The 15,635-nt window shown below is 41.6% G+C and overlaps 1 protein-coding gene across 5 annotated transcripts in view; it reads left to right on the top strand.

The window, feature by feature from the left end:
* Window positions 1-15,635, top strand: part of PLEKHG1 (pleckstrin homology and RhoGEF domain containing G1) — a 101,258-nt gene that overhangs the window by 73,451 nt on the left and 12,172 nt on the right. For all 5 annotated transcript variants that reach the window (XM_082215193.1, XM_082215194.1, XM_082215195.1 and 2 more), the window contains 7 exons: window positions 715-815; window positions 4,953-5,022; window positions 10,072-10,118; window positions 10,559-10,709; window positions 12,193-12,324; window positions 13,941-14,123; window positions 14,277-14,372. In XM_082215193.1, coding sequence (XP_082071319.1) covers window positions 715-815; window positions 4,953-5,022; window positions 10,072-10,118; window positions 10,559-10,709; window positions 12,193-12,324; window positions 13,941-14,123; window positions 14,277-14,372 — 780 coding nt within the window. The remainder of the gene's footprint in view (window positions 1-714; window positions 816-4,952; window positions 5,023-10,071; window positions 10,119-10,558; window positions 10,710-12,192; window positions 12,325-13,940; window positions 14,124-14,276; window positions 14,373-15,635) is intronic.

The following is a 15,635-nucleotide window of genomic DNA, read 5'->3' as shown; positions in this document are numbered from 1 at the left end:
CTGGCTGGTAACCTACAAATCACTGTTTCAAAGTAAATCTTCCTCAATTAGTTTATAGCTCTCTTGCTTGTGTGACCTAAAATGTAACCTCCACAACTAAATAGCATGCAAATGAATCTTTTCTGCAATATGTTCCCGAGCACATGCAGTTTCTCATTCGTATACCAGGTGGGGGCTGCAGAAGAAGAGAGACCTTGTTCTTTATAAACTGGGAACCAGGACATTTATATTGCATTGTGTTTGAGAGTTTTAAAAGTGCTTTTTCAATAGCTCTGAAATATGGTAATACTTTTCCAGGTCTCCTCTTATCTGTATGAAGTGCATGTGCTTTAGTGATGATACTTTATGTTGTTTTTTAAAAGAAACCCTGCTTAATATAGGAAGATGTCATTGACCTTATTGAGTAATTAATGGAGATAATTAAGCTGTCACTGTGGGTGAAATCTGAATACGTTGCAGCTTGAAAAACATGCACAGTCTGAGCAGCAAAGCATTCAGTCTTTGGGTTTATTCCTTTGGTATTGGTGAACAGATAAGTATTGTTATTTTCCATAATGGAAGGACTGTTCAGTGTGGCGCTACTGAAGGGATTAGTGTAATATAAAGTGAAATTGATCTGGAGCAGACTCCTCTTCCACAATTAAAGATAGTTCCATTTACCGGGGAAGAAAAGATCAGACATGTTTAAGACAACTCTTTTCATTTATTTCATAGGATTACCTTGATTGTATCACTGACCAATCCAAGCTCTCTTTGGGGATGGAGGAACGATCAGCTTTGTTTGGAAACATAAAAGATATCTACCATTTCAACAGGTGAGTAAATATTGGACTTAAATGGAATATATCTGGGGACCACAAATCAAAGCTTTTGTTCATTTGTGCACTCCCCCCAACAGATTAAATATTAAAGTAATACTAAAGTAGGGGTGGTTGGTGCTTCAGACCTCTGTGCTGTGAAAAAAAATGCTAGCACAAGACATTTGTGGGAGTTCCCACTGCCATTGGAACAAGTGCCATTGGAATAAGCCCTGCATATGAATGGGTAGGGATTGAAGCATGTTTTAAAAGAGTGGTAGAGCTGGGTATCATCCGCATACTGGTGAACACCCAGCCCAAATCCCCTGAAGATATCTCTCAGTGGCTTCGTATAGATGTTGAAAAGCATGAGGGAGAAGACGGAGCCCTGAGGCACCCTGCAGGGGTCCGAACTCTCATCCTCCAACACCACTTTCTGGACATGGCCTAGGAGGAAGGAGTACTGCACAACAGTTCTCTCAGCTTCCAACCCCTGTAAATGAAGGTCAGTCGAAGGCAGCCTACCCTCACTTTGGCAGCAGCCCCGAACAACTTACAGGCAGCAGCCCTGAGCAAGGGAAGACCAATCTGTCAAAACCTGCTGGTGAGTTTCTGTACCAGTTCTTTAGGCAGGAAGCTTTTGCTTCAATCAGAGAGGTCCTCTTCATACTTTTGGGTGTTTTGGGGGTTTTCTTTTTATTTATTTATTTGAATTTTCCTGCACTTCTTATTTTCATTGAAGGTAAGAAGAACCCTTCCATATATTTTTCTAATTACCTTCTAACTACCTCTAATTAGCTTTTGCAGATGAATGCCGTGGAGTCAGGGGGATAACAAGCTGAATACCCAGTCATTACTTTGTCAGATTTTGTGGTGTAGTTGAAGATAGCATAAAAGTACACATTCCTCCATAGTTGGTTCCCAAAACAGTTCAGTTGTACACATGCACTTGTTCTCCCACAAATACTACCCTTCTAGTCCAGAGATTAAACACCTGACGATGTAGCTTTGTATTGCAATAGTGCTCCATCTTCATATTTAGCTTATGTAATTAAAGAGCGATGGAATACAGGGTCAAAGATCTAATATGGGCTTTAGTGTAAAGTGCTGCTGGCATAGATAACCGTTATCTTGCATCAAGAGTTGGCCGGCATAGGGTTCTGCCCCTTCTTTTTAAATGTATGCCCCTTTTAAAAACATTTTATGTAGTCATTTCTGCAGACATGCAATATTGAACGATTTCTCCACTTTGACCTATTGGCTTCTTGTCAAGAAAAGCCTTTGCTAAGTAGTGCCAGGCAATGCATACAAACATGAAATTTAAATCAAAAGATAAAGACATGTAAAAGAATGGCCCTCTAAGTGGTTTTGGCTGCTACACTTTTTACTGCATTTCTCTCTCTTTTTCAGTTTTTGGCAGCCTGAAGTTCACTAGGCACAGCACAGACTTGTCAGGGCATTTGAAAAATGACAGTCAGCTTTGGATTATTAATTCTTTGAAGCCACTTGCTATTCTTCATTTGTAAAATTTAACATTCTGCCTGGACCGGGAGAAAAGGAGGGATTCCCTCCCTTTACTACAGTGGTGCCTCACAAGACGAAATTAATTCGTTCCGCAAGTTTTTTCGTCTAGCGAATTTTTCGTCTTGCGAAGCACGGTGTCGGGAAAGTTTTGGAAAAGCTTCAAAAATCACCAAAGTCTTCAAAAAAGGCTACCACACCGCGTTCTATGAGTTGCTCCTTGAAGTCAAGTCGCAAGTGTATTAACGGTGTTAAGAAAAAGGAAACAAACTTGCAAGACATTTTCATCTTGCGAAGCAAGCCCATAGGGAAATTCGTCTTGCGAAGCAGCTCAAAAAACGCAAAACCCTTTCGTCTAGCGAGTTTTTCGTCTTGCCAGGCATTCGTCTTGCGGGGCACCACTGTATTCTGTAATGTCTTGATCCTACTGAGATGCAAGGACCTAATAATATTTTTACAAACAGCCCCCCTCCCCAATACTATGCAACTCTTTCAGGAAAGGGTAATTGTAAGCAGGAACAGGAAGTACAGAGCTGTGGGCACCAAGCACGGGGATTAAATAGGCCATGACTTAAAAGAAATGTGGGAACGAGAACATAGCCAATGAGACAAAGTGTGAAGGGATGCCGGAAACCCCCTCAAATGAGATGATCAAGGATAACTAGCCAAGATGCCCCTTGGCACAACTGTACTGACCTTTTAAGTTAATGCCCAGAATTTACCCATTTTCCTCCTCTTGTAAAGAACATAATGTGAGGTAGGTTCCTCACTGGAGTTGCTGGTTGACATTATTTTACAACCAAAAGCAGCATTCCCCGTTATAAGCTGCTGTGTAGCTGTATGAATGCTTGCCATTCCCTGTCTCACTGGGATGAATCTGCCATTCATCTCCTAGCCAATATACAGCAACTTGCCCATTGTATGCAACCTGCATACAATAACACCTGGGTTGTTTTCACAGTTACCTGGGGGTTGGTGGAATGTATTTCTGAGTAACCATGGTTAGGATCACATGCCGAAGGTTAGGCTAAATATGATACACAGAGACATATGCTTCTTTCTTCCACAGTCAAATCAAAGCAGTTGGGGTGGAGATAAAGCACAACTGTGTGCACTGTGTTAGTCTGTACTGGTTGTGGCAAGCCTATGCCTGCTCCGTAGCAACAACCTCACTGATCTCAAAGGGCCTGCTAAGTCAAATGCAAAGAATCAGGTTTGTAACTGTAAGTTCAGTTACTGATGGATGCTTTTGATATTTCCTCCCCAACAGCAGACTAATGAGACTGTGGCAATCCTGATTATCTTTGGTGCCTCTAAATCTGCTGTAAAGCTTATAAACTTACCCTGCTAATTATCCACTCAGTTTTGTTTAAAAATAAGCATGCATCCACTTACAGCAACAATTAATGTCAAAATCTATTTGGCTACCAGCGTGTCAAAAGTTAAAAGAACAGCTCGCACGTGAGAGCCTGCTTATAAACACAACAGGGCAGGGTTGTTTGAGCATATGGCCTAGTGCAAGAAACCATTTTATACTTTGCTGTCTCTCTTCCACCTTTCCTAAGTAGTGTAAGCAGTGCAACGACTTATGTTTTTTCTCCTCGTTGTGATTCAAGGGTTTTGGTACATAATTGAGAAGGGAGTAGCAACCAAAGTGGCTAGAGAGAGAATCCTTCCTCAGTAGGAGAGGGAGAGATAGGCATGTGGCCCCGTAATATACAGCAGCACTATGGGTGCTACGTGCATGGATCACTCTGCTTGTGCATGGAAGGCCTCCCTAGTGCTGCTCTTCATGCACCTTCTGCGTGTTTGTGTTGCCCCTTCCATTCAAGGTTTGTTAAGCTACACAATACTATCTCTGTGTGAAAGAGAGCGACAGAGATGCAGAAAGGTGCATAGTGGTGTTTGTAAAAGAGCCACACTATGGAGGTGCAGGGGGCAGAGGAAGGGGGTGCGGTGGGTGCAAGTCGCCCTGGATGTCACCACTGGGGGGGGGGACAAAATGCCGGGCGGCACTCACCGTCGGGCCTGCAGTGCGCCCGAGCCACACATCTCTCCTTAGCCACATCTCTCCGAGCCCCACATCTCGCTTAGGCGTACGCAGGCTCCGTACTGCCCACTCAGCGCTGTAGTGCGGCTGAGTGGGAGGAGGCAGGCAGACTCCGGAGGCCCCACAGTGCGCCTCATCCTCACTGGCTCGCCCTGCCCCTATGGGCGCGCCACCCCAGGCTCCCGAGCTGCTTCCTCCGCTGCTGTGGAGGTGCGCAAGTTCCATGCTCCCACTTTCTTGTAGTCAGAAAGTACAGAAAAGAACTGGCTGTGTTTTAATGAAAGACAGAACTGGTGGTAGAGGCAAGAGTACAAGCAAAATGGTGAAGGCATGTTGGGCAAACGAAGGCAAATGCTGCATAATTTATTGATAGGGTAAGAATAAAGGAAGTGTTAGAATATTAGTAACCCCAATAACTAATGAGAACTTAGCCCTATAGCAAGACATAATATTAACCAGGGTACTTTATTTCAAATATTATGTCAAGTGCAATGCTAATTTTGATTGTAGCTGGTATATATCAGTGTGTGGTTCTCCATATTTTTATTTTAAAAATGCAATCTTTCTTTCTTTCTTTCAACTAGTGAACTTCTGCAAGATTTGGAAAACTGTGAAAATGATCCTGTAGCTATAGCAGAATGTTTTGTTTCTAAGGTGAGTAATACTAAGGTGATATTGATCTGAGCTATAGCATATTACAGCCTCTTTGAATATAAAACTCAGGATGATTCAGTCAGTTCCCAAATGTCTGCAACTGAGTTAGCTGTGTAGTAAAGTTTTTCAAAGTTAAAAGAAATATTTTTTTATGGACATTAAAATATATTATTTCCTTCCCTCCCTAAATATTTCTGAACAGATCAAGAACTATGAAAACATTTTGAGACCATTTCCTTTTTCCTCACAGATCACTACCAGGACAGACTTATTGAAATGATTAAGAGCTGTGCAATTGTACATCTGTGTCTCAGATCATTACAGCTTTTGCTAAATTCCTGTATATTATTACATTTAAAGGAAGAAAAGCAAATGCGACTCATCTCTTTGGGCTAAAGCTATATTTATCATCTTTAATATTTTCAATATTTTCCTCTAGAACTGTCATAAAATAGACTGAGAACACATTTCTCAAAAGGATTTTTTTTTAAAAAATTCATAGTTGCATGCCGTATTTGTTAGTAATTCAAATTATTGTGGTGTGTGACGTAATCTCACATTTGCTATGAAAATCTGGTATAAGAAACCTTTTTGAGTAAACAGGAAGAAATTAGGTTCCCATATAAAGGAATACCTCTAATGCCCCTCTTCCCCACAACCTTGAAGTGGCAATGGAGAGTGGGAATTTCTCTCAATACATGTGGACTGCTTGTACATTTCTGTTATTGTATACTGTATATGGTATACCATGGTATGAGTAATGAGTTGCCTGAGTGATTTTGTTAACACTTTTTTTTTTGCAAAGACTACACATAATTATCCATCTCCTATAATTCATATCTGATTATCCAATGTGCCAGCTTTGCAACCTGGCTATGTGGACTGGAAACCACATTCTGCTTCAGAGAATGGTGGATGAAGTCACCAGTATTCTACAGTATTCTATTCTCAGCCGTTTCTTGTATTTGGTGTAGGATTTATTCTTTTACCATGACTGCTAATGTTTTATATTATGGACATGAGTGGCGCTGTGGTCTAAACCACAGAGCCTAGGGCTTGCTGATCAGAAGGTCAGCGGTTCGAATCCCCGCGATGGAGTGAGCTCCCGTTACTCTGTCCCAGCTCCTGCCAACCTAGCAGTTCGAAAGCACACCCCTGCAAGTAGATAAATAGGTATTGCTGTGGCAGGAAGGTAAATGGTGTTTCCGTCCGCTCTGGTTTCCGTCATGGTGTTCCGTTGTGCCAGAAGCGGTTTAGTCATGCTGGCCACATGATCCGGAAAGCTGTCTGTGGACAAATGCTGGCTCCCTTGTCCTGAGAGTGAGATGAGTACCGCAACTCCATAGTCGCCTTTGACTGGGGTCCTTCAACATTAGATAGATAGATAGATAGATAGATAGATAGATAGATAGTAATAGCATTCCATTTCATCTGGGTGAAATGAGTTCTATGGTTCCTGACATGATCTGTAGGTACATAGGGTGATCCTTAGCTGAAGCTGAACAGGTCAAGGTCTGATCAGGACCAAGGTGCAGCTACATCATTTTAGACCCTGTACTTAATGTCCTTATGGGGTCCTGCTTTACGCTGCCATGTTGCAACATCAGCTGTGAAACACATAGGTAACACTTCTTTTATTCTTGCCTCTTCCACCTGATTCAGCCATGCCATAGTTTACAATTGCAGCTGGTGAGGATGAAGTAGAAAGTAGGAATTGAGGTCAACAACCCTAAGAGTCTGGCACCTAAGGAAGGTCAGCATGGGTTAGGTTAGAAAGGACAGTCTAGGAAACTTGGAAGTTCCCCTCTCTAACTACTTTTCCCCATGCATTAAGTCTTGGCATACAGTGGTACCTTGGGTTACATACGCTTCAGGTTACAGACTCCGCTAACCCAGATTAACCGCTAACTCAGGTTAAGAACTTTGCTTCAGGTTGAGAACAGAAATTGTGCTCCAGCAGCGCAGCAGCAGCAGGAGGCCCCAGTAGCTAAAGTGGTGCTTCAGCTTAAGAACAGTTTCAGGTTAAGAACAGAGCTCTGGAACGAATTAAGTACTTAACCTGAGGTACCACTGTAATTCAAGACTTTATGTCCTAGTCACGTCAGGAAGTTTACTTTCTTGGGTGGTGGTGGGACTTGGCCAGAGCTCTCCTTAAAGGTAAAGGGACCCCTGACCAGAGCTCTCCTTACTGTGTTGCAAATATACTGACAAATGCCAGTTAGTTTTGAAACTTGAAGCTCTGCAGGGTAAATGTTTTCAGTTCAGTCTGGATTTTGCTTCAGGTTTCAAGTGACAAATGCATGATTGCCTTTCAGAAGAATTGTACTTATTTTCTTCAATGTGGATACGGTTAGTTTTCTTGGCTTTGTCATTGGAACATCCTTTTTCATTCTTTATTCTTATCAGCTGTGTTTGGCTGAGGCATTTGAACTAACAGTACTGTGCTTTAAGAGAGGCAAATGTCCAAACTTTTGACTCTGGTCCATGGGCTTTATGTCTTTTAGCTTCAGAAATAAGAGTACAGTTTTGTCCTTTCAGCTGGTCATCAGAAGGGGAAAGTTTAAGGCAGTTGTGAGCTGGCTGCATCTGTTTCGCATCCTCCCCTCTCCTGTTCACCCCCTTTTTAATTTTTTTTACGAGAGATTTTATTCGTCATGTTAAACTTCACACAGTAGAATCATCTGGAAATATATATTTACGCCTAAAAATAAAATATACACAGATTTCTATGTTTTAAGTATTGCATGATGTTAACACTTTCATGGTCTACAGTATTTATGGCTCTCTGCTGGCCATGTTTCTAAGCTCTTGCTGAACATCAAAGGATCTTACTACAGGTTCAGGAATACATTACAGTGGTACCTTGGGTTAAGAACTTAATTCGTTCTTAACCTGAGGTACCACTTTAGCTAATGGGGCCTCCCACTGCCGCTGCTGCGCAATTTCTGTTCTCATCCTGAAGCAGAGTTCTTAACTCGAGGTACTATATCTGGGTCAGCGGAGTCTGTAACCTGAAGCGTCTGTAACCTGAAGCATCTGTAACCCGAGGTACCACAGTATAGTAATGCAAACTAGAACTGCAGGTTTGATGGAACTTAGAAGGGTCTCAACACACAGCCTATCCTCCCCCCAACTCATAACGTTATGATTTAATAACTATGAAATCTAAGCACAGTTATTGTAAGCTAGACTGCTATTTTCTGCTTTTTCATACTTTCTTCCTTTTTAAATTCTTATTTACAGTTTGGGTATAATTTTAATATTGAATTCTGCATTTGAGAAGCCATTGGTAGGCCCCTGCCCCATTACATGTGATAACTAGAATGTGACTGGATTTCACCAGTGAATTACAGACTGTAATGTCTCTGTTGCAGATTGTGGTTTCACTTGATTACTAGTTCTTTGTAGGTGAAGGTTTCTACCATAGCTGGAGTTGTTTTTAAAAGCGTGTGCATGTCATAGGCTGTGATGCAAGCTTATTGTGTGTCATGCCAATGAAGATAGCTGTAAGTCTTCCCATCTTAAATAAAAGATAAAATATCAGCAGAGGCTCAGCTGTAATCTTCCATAATTATTGGGTTGATTGTCACTGGATTGCATTTTAAGCAGGATAAGGAGTTTTTACTAATCCTAAAAGGAAAAAAGGCAGATGGCTTATGTTTTACCACACACTTATCATGCACTTTATCACAAACTGTGAAACACTACAGAAATCCTTATCACCATCCCCCAATTAAGACAAGACTGAGCAACAGGTGACCAGCTTCAAGTATCTACTGCACTAAACAAAACAAGGTGTGAACTGGAGGCTCATAAGTAAAGCAAATTGCATTTATGACAGCCCTTTCCCTCAGCTGTGACTATGACAATGGGCTAGCTGTAACTGCAGTCATCTTATTTGCATGTTAGAACTTGCATGTGAATGTATGTTGAAGTTAAAGGTAAAGAACCCCTGACAGTTTTAAGTCCAGTCGCAGATAACTCTGGGGTTGTGGCACTCATCTCGCTTTACATGCCAAGGGAGCCAGCGTTTGTCCGCAGACAGTTTTTCCGCGTCATGTGGCCAACATGACTAAGCCGCTTCCGGCAAAACCAGAGCAGTGCATGGAAATGCCATTTACCTTCCCACCAGAGCAGTACTTATTTATCTACTTGCAGTTTGATGTGCTTTTGAACTGCTAGGTTGGCAGGAGCAGGGACCGAGCAACGGGAGCTCAACCGGTCATGGGGATTCGAACTGCCGACCTTCTGATTGGCAAGCCCAAGAGGCTCAGTGTTTTAGACCAGGCTTCCTCAACCTTGGCCCTCCAGATGTTTTGAGACTACAGTTCCCATCATCCCTGACCACTGGTCCTGCTAGCTAGGGATCATGGGAGTTATAGGCCAAAAACATCTGGCGGGCCAAGGTTAAGGAAGCCTGGTTTAGACCACAGCACCATCCGCATCCCATGTTGAAGTTGGTGCAGAGCAAAATGGTTTGCATGAAATAGACCTTACGAACTGCTGAAATTACAGAATTAGTCTGTTTTTGTTTTGTTCTTGAGTCTTCAGGAGCTGCTCCTTGTGTTTGGAACTAAGTGAAAAGTACATTAGGTGCGGAATGGGAAATCCTGTTCCCTATTCCTGAAGATTATACAGGGGGGAAACCCCAAATGGTGGCATTGTATGTACACTTTCAAATAAGCTTCTGTATAGCACCAATACTTGCCTGTAGCAAATAAGAAATGGCTGCAGGGAAAATTGGCACAAGTCAGCTTTGTTGGTTCTTTTTTGATCACACATTTATTTCATTTAAAAAGTAATAAAAGCATCAACAATAAAAACTTACTTAAAAATCAGTTTCCAATCCAATTCACATGCAGACTGGAATAAAGCTAATGAACTACATGCCTATCAATAGGGAAGAGTAATTTTTTAATTTATTTTTTTTTTTTGTAATAGGTTGGGATTTTTTTAGTGCTTTCAAATAAGTGTTGGTTTCAGAATTTCTAGGGAGCTGTAATAAAATCAGTATACTAAATCAGCTTCCCCCCTTTTCCTTATATTCAGAGTGAAGAGTTCCACATATACACACAGTATTGCACCAATTATCCAAGGTAGGATTACCTTATTTTTGTGCTCTTTCCCTTTTATCATTTGAAAGGTGGTGAATAGAGAATGTGACCCTAATGCTTCAGACTAACATTTAATCCGAACGGTATGCTTTACTGTTTGTGGATTATATTAGTAAGGCAAAGAGGATGAATGCTTCCTTGCCCGTTAGAAAATGCAAGCAAGTGATTGTATGCTTATTTTAATTATGTTGCATGGTAATCAGTTATTCTGAAAGTAGGATGCTAAGACTTGTTACTTGTGTGGCATGTAAACTTCACATAACACTCCTGTTTATCTTGCACAAGAAATGCATAATACTTGAAGTTGATCCTAAGCAGACAGTCACTTGTAGGACCTATCATGCATCCAAAGCTGTGGAATTCTGTATAATATAGGATAATAATAATAATAATTCTGAGAGCTTTATTGATTTGTTTTACAGGTCAGTGGCTGTACTTACCGAATGCATGAGGAACAAATCCCTGGCCAAGTTTTTCAGAGAGAGACAAGAAGCTTTACAACATTCTCTGCCTTTAGGATCTTACCTCTTAAAACCTGTTCAGCGGATACTCAAGTATCACCTTCTTTTGCACGTACGTTGTCATTTTAAGTGCCTCCTCTTCGGATAGTCAATGGGAACCTGGCATGGGGTGGCAGTCCAGATCAGCCGTGTGTTTCACATTGGGCCCTGCAGTTGCTCTTTATTCAAAATTAAAGTGCCTAGTTTGAAGGAGGCCTGCTGAAGAGTGCAAATAATATAATGTGTAGCTAGGCTTTTGTGCTGCAGTCAAAAAACAAGCAAGCACAAACTTTCTGATGAAAGCGCATATGCCTGAAAGAAGTACTGTAACCAGAAGCCTGACATGCTAGGCTTCTGCAGATGTTGAATTTTCAACCCTTCCTGCCCCTTTCTCCATTTTTCTCCCCTCCTGTGCTCATCAAACAGCTTCTTCCCTGATGCTGCAGCTTCTTCAGAAAACATGCAGTACAGACCTATACATATTTTCATAAAAAGAGTGCAGTGCAGTCCTGTACATCTTTACATACTGTGCTCATTGGGGCTCTTGCACTAGCTGGTGTGTTTAAAAGTGCCGTTTCAATTCCAGACAAGGGCAGCTGGTGAGGAGGGTGGGCCTGTATGAAGTCATCTAAGCCCAACAAAAAGGGTTTCCCCCCTTTTTTTGCATGCATGCATGGTGGTAGAGAAAGTACATATCTCTTCCTTTCTTTCCCATGATTTTAACAACATTTTCAGAAATCTGGTTTCTTTTTAATGGTTATCATGTGCTTTCAATTAGGAGATTATACCCGTAACTACATTTCAGAGTCCAGAAATTTTAATTTGTAGTGTCTGCCTAAGTCTAATGCTCGGATGTAATTATCAAACTGAGGTTCTGTAGCCAAAAGTAGAGGCAAGAAAGCATATTGAATGACTGACTCATTTCTCTTATTGAATGCTAATAAATTCTGCTTATGTAGCTGCTACTATAACGCAGCAGAGTAATGCCGTTGCTGTAAGGATGCCTATATTACTTATGGCTCATGAAATCAAACACAATCCACTAGCCATTTAGGGCAGCCCATCAAAGGCTCAGCAAGCCGCCTATTTTTTGCAGCTTGCTGGAGACTTCAAAAATGGCCAGAATGTCACACACCTGGTATGCCACAATACGTATCTGGTGGGCTTGATCAGTCACAAATTGTATGTGCTTGCTGTTAGCGGAGGATATGCCAGTCTCATCCAACTTTTCTATCTCCATCCCAGTATAACACAGTGCCTTTACATTATCAGGATCCTGGAATCAAGAGGGGTTTGGAAAAAGGGAAAAGAGACATATACAATGGAGGTGGCTATCAGTGGGAAAATGGGGCTGAAGAAAAATCTCCCGCATGCAGGATAAGGGGTTCTGTGCTGCATGTTTTATAGACCAGGGAACTCTGCTGTAGAGACAAAAGACGTGAGCTGCAGTTGGGAGGGGCTGAGTGTCAGATTATTAACCGTAGTTTACCATCAAAACATTTTTGCAGACCTCTAGGAGTTGTAAATAGTTCCCTCTTCATTGGCTTATTTACTAGGAGATAGAAAACCACCTTGACAAGGACACTGAAGGTTATGATGTGGTTTTAGAAGCCATAGATACGATGCAGAGAGTGGCGTGGCATATTAACGACATGAAGAGGAAACATGAACATGCTGTCAGGCTGCAGGTGGGTTGACAAGTTTTCCTTATTAGTAGTTTTTATCTTTCTATCTGGTTTTTGGTTTATGTAGATTGGGCACCAGCATTCTAAATGGCTATGGTTTTGCTTTCCTGTGCATGCTAACAATAACAACATATTTTCATATATGTTGAATTTGATCTTCCTATATTTTAAAGCATCACACTCAACCATGGCAACTCCCAATTAATATTGGGAGATGTGTCATCTGTTACATGTGAAAGTACCTTCAAAGTGTGCTCGAGAGGTTCTTCTGAAATCTGTGTCTGTGGAATGTACAAAAGACACAATTGTGCTTGCAAGCTTTCTTTGGAGAGATCAGAACCCAAATGTAAATCTTCCTTCTCTGTCAGAAGATGAAGTTTCGCTTGTACACCCACCCAGGTTCTTTGCGGTCAGTGATTCATTTGTAGTCTTAAAAACTTGTTCACATGGCTTATGACTGCCTAAAACATCTCACAAATGCATATTTCCAAGTTGTGGATTGGTTCAGATGTCATATTGACTTCTGCTTATTTGAAGAAATCCTATAGGTGAATCCATTCACATAAGCAATGCAACTCTTAATTTGGGTGAGCTTCTATGATATCTGAGACTCTAATGAATATAATTTACATTGCTGTGGTTAAGCTTTGTGAGTTTCAGGCATACATCTTGCATTGATAATGTAACTAAAGATACTGCAAGGACTAATGTGAATTCAAAGAGCAACCATATTACAGTAGGTTAACAGGAAGTATACAATTGCAGGCTGCCTGGAAAAGTAGCTAGTACTTTCCACTTCTTGTGTACTTCAAAGACCCTTTGATCACATAAGTTGTTTCTCACATCTTGCACCATTATAAAACACCCTCCCCTTCTTCCTATTCTTTTCCATATAGTGGCCCATCTATCCCTCTAATGTCCAACCTTATGGCTTGCTAAGAACTCTCCTTGTGCCAGCCTTCTCTCATGCATCTTCTCTAGGGGACCATGTAAGATAATCAGACAACAGTGCAGTGCAAATTGGCTGCGTGTCATAAAATACACATCTGCCAACTCTGACATTTAGAAATAGATTTCTGTTTGCCTATCATATGACAAATGCCTGTATGCCGCAACGCACCGTGAGACAGCTGTAGTATTTCTGTTCATGTAGAACAGGAGAGGCAAACTCTCTGTCTGGGGACCTGATCCACACACATCCATGCAAATGGTCATCAGCTGCATTAGGGTTCTGAAACCACATGGAGGCCTGCCTCCTGGTCTAAGGACCAGTTGTGCATCACAATTCCTGTGGTGGTTCTGCTGCCATTTCTGCTGCCCTGAGCTCTTCCTGTATGTGTGGTGGTGCGTATGTGTGTATGAGGGAGAGCAAATGTGAAATGGTTATGCCCACTTTGGCCATGCCCACTGCTAGGGTGTGGCCCTTGAAAGGTAGGTCAACAGAGAATGTGGCCCTTGGTTAGTCATCCCTGAGGTAGAAGCAATGCTTTTTCACACTGTTGACTAGAGAAGAGGAACATGATAGTGGCTTCATTACACAGCACTTGCCATGTGATATTTCCCAGCGTTGTGTTTTTAAAGTGCTTGCTTCATTATCCCACCCTCCTCCCTTTTTTCAGGAGATACAAAGCTTACTCACTAACTGGAAGGGACCAGACCTTGCTAGTTACGGCGAGTTGGTTTTGGAAGGAACATTCCGCATCCAGAGAGCCAAAAATGAGCGCACTCTGTTCCTCTTTGACAAGCTGCTGCTCATTACGAAGAAGAGGGAAGAGACTTTCACCTACAAAGCTCATATCTTGGTAGGTCTGTTTGTACTTGCAGGAGGAGGAGGAGGGAACAAGCAGCCCAAGGGCTGCAAAGGAGAGGAAATGGTCTATTTCAAAATGTCCAAAATATAAATACCCATTCTGTGCACAAGTTCTTCCTCTGACAAGCCTTTCTCTGTGTTGCAGTGTGGCAATCTCATGCTAGTGGAAGTCATACCAAAGGAGCCTCTGAGCTTTAGTGTCTTCCATTACAAAAATCCCAAGATGCAACATACCGTTCAGGTATTTAAAAGCCATAACATACTGAATGCATTCTGAAACATGTTATTAAGGATATAATTTTCCTGATTTGTATCCTATGTATTGTAACTGAAGTTTGCACCATGTAGATAGTATTTCACTTCCAGGTTTGTGCAGGAAAACCAGGCCCTATTTCCTATGATCTCATTCTATCCAATTGCCCCCTTCCTTTTAGAGAGCAATACAATCCCAAATTAATGCACTCATGCAGTGGGAACAGGAACTGCTTTTAATACCCTAAGGGGCAAACTGGACATGCACTTAAAAATGTTGCACCAATGGGGAATTTTTCCTAGGGCTGGGAGAGAGGAATGGTTTTCATTAGGATCTCTATGATCTTCCATCCAGCTGGGCTCCCTAGCCCCTGTAATTAATGAAGGAAAAAACAAAAGATGTAACTGCATTCTACCTATTTAAGTGCACATCTAGTTTGGCTCTCAGCTTCTGTTTCATCTTTGCACTTTGAGAATTAGACAAGTATTAGACATGTCTGCCTGAAACTGATAATAATATTTTTGAAACCCTTTATTTCACTGAATTTTGAACAGTATGCCTCAATTCTGATCTTGGTTAATTCTTGGAGGAAGAAACCACAGGTCAATTTTAGGAAAAGTATAGTGAGGTCAATGAACATTACTGTGACTTGGAAAATAAAATGACTAATGGGATGAGTTTTGTGGGTGAATAGATACACATATATATAGAAACAGTGCCTGCTTCCCATTCTAGCAGATCTCTCCAGGAACAAGCAACCCAGCCTGCCCTGCACCACACAGTGTGTTATACTGGTTATGCAGAAGTAATTCTTATCCTGCCCAAACCACTAATCTGCACAGGAGCAACATGATAACCTCATAGAGGGGGAAAGACAAGGAAACTAGGGCATGCAGACACACAAAGCACTATTACAGCCTGTGGTGTTCAGCTTTGCTGTCTCATCATTTTCATGTTAGTTACCAATTGTGTTAAATAATTAAATTTGGTTTTATAAATTGTTGTCAGCTACCAGACATAGAATAATATTCAGAAATATACTAAAAGCATTTTATTCTGATGGCCATAGAAGGATGTAGTGGAGCCAAGACAGATGTTGCTGAACTCTCGGCCCCCTTCAGGCAGCATGGCTAGAGATGATGGGGATGGCAACAGATTCCACATCTCTCCCCTACCCCATCCACTAGAAGTCAGAGCCTTCTTCACGCTCAACCCTTGACTCTGCTAAATTTATTGTCTGGTGTTACCTAC

The sequence above is a fragment of the Podarcis vaucheri genome (genome assembly GCF_965113315.1).
Source record: "Podarcis vaucheri genome assembly, chromosome: 3".
NCBI lineage: Eukaryota > Metazoa > Chordata > Lepidosauria > Squamata > Lacertidae > Podarcis > Podarcis vaucheri.
The sequence above is the reverse complement of the archived record's forward strand: the minus strand, read 5'-3'. Positions and strand labels throughout refer to the sequence as shown.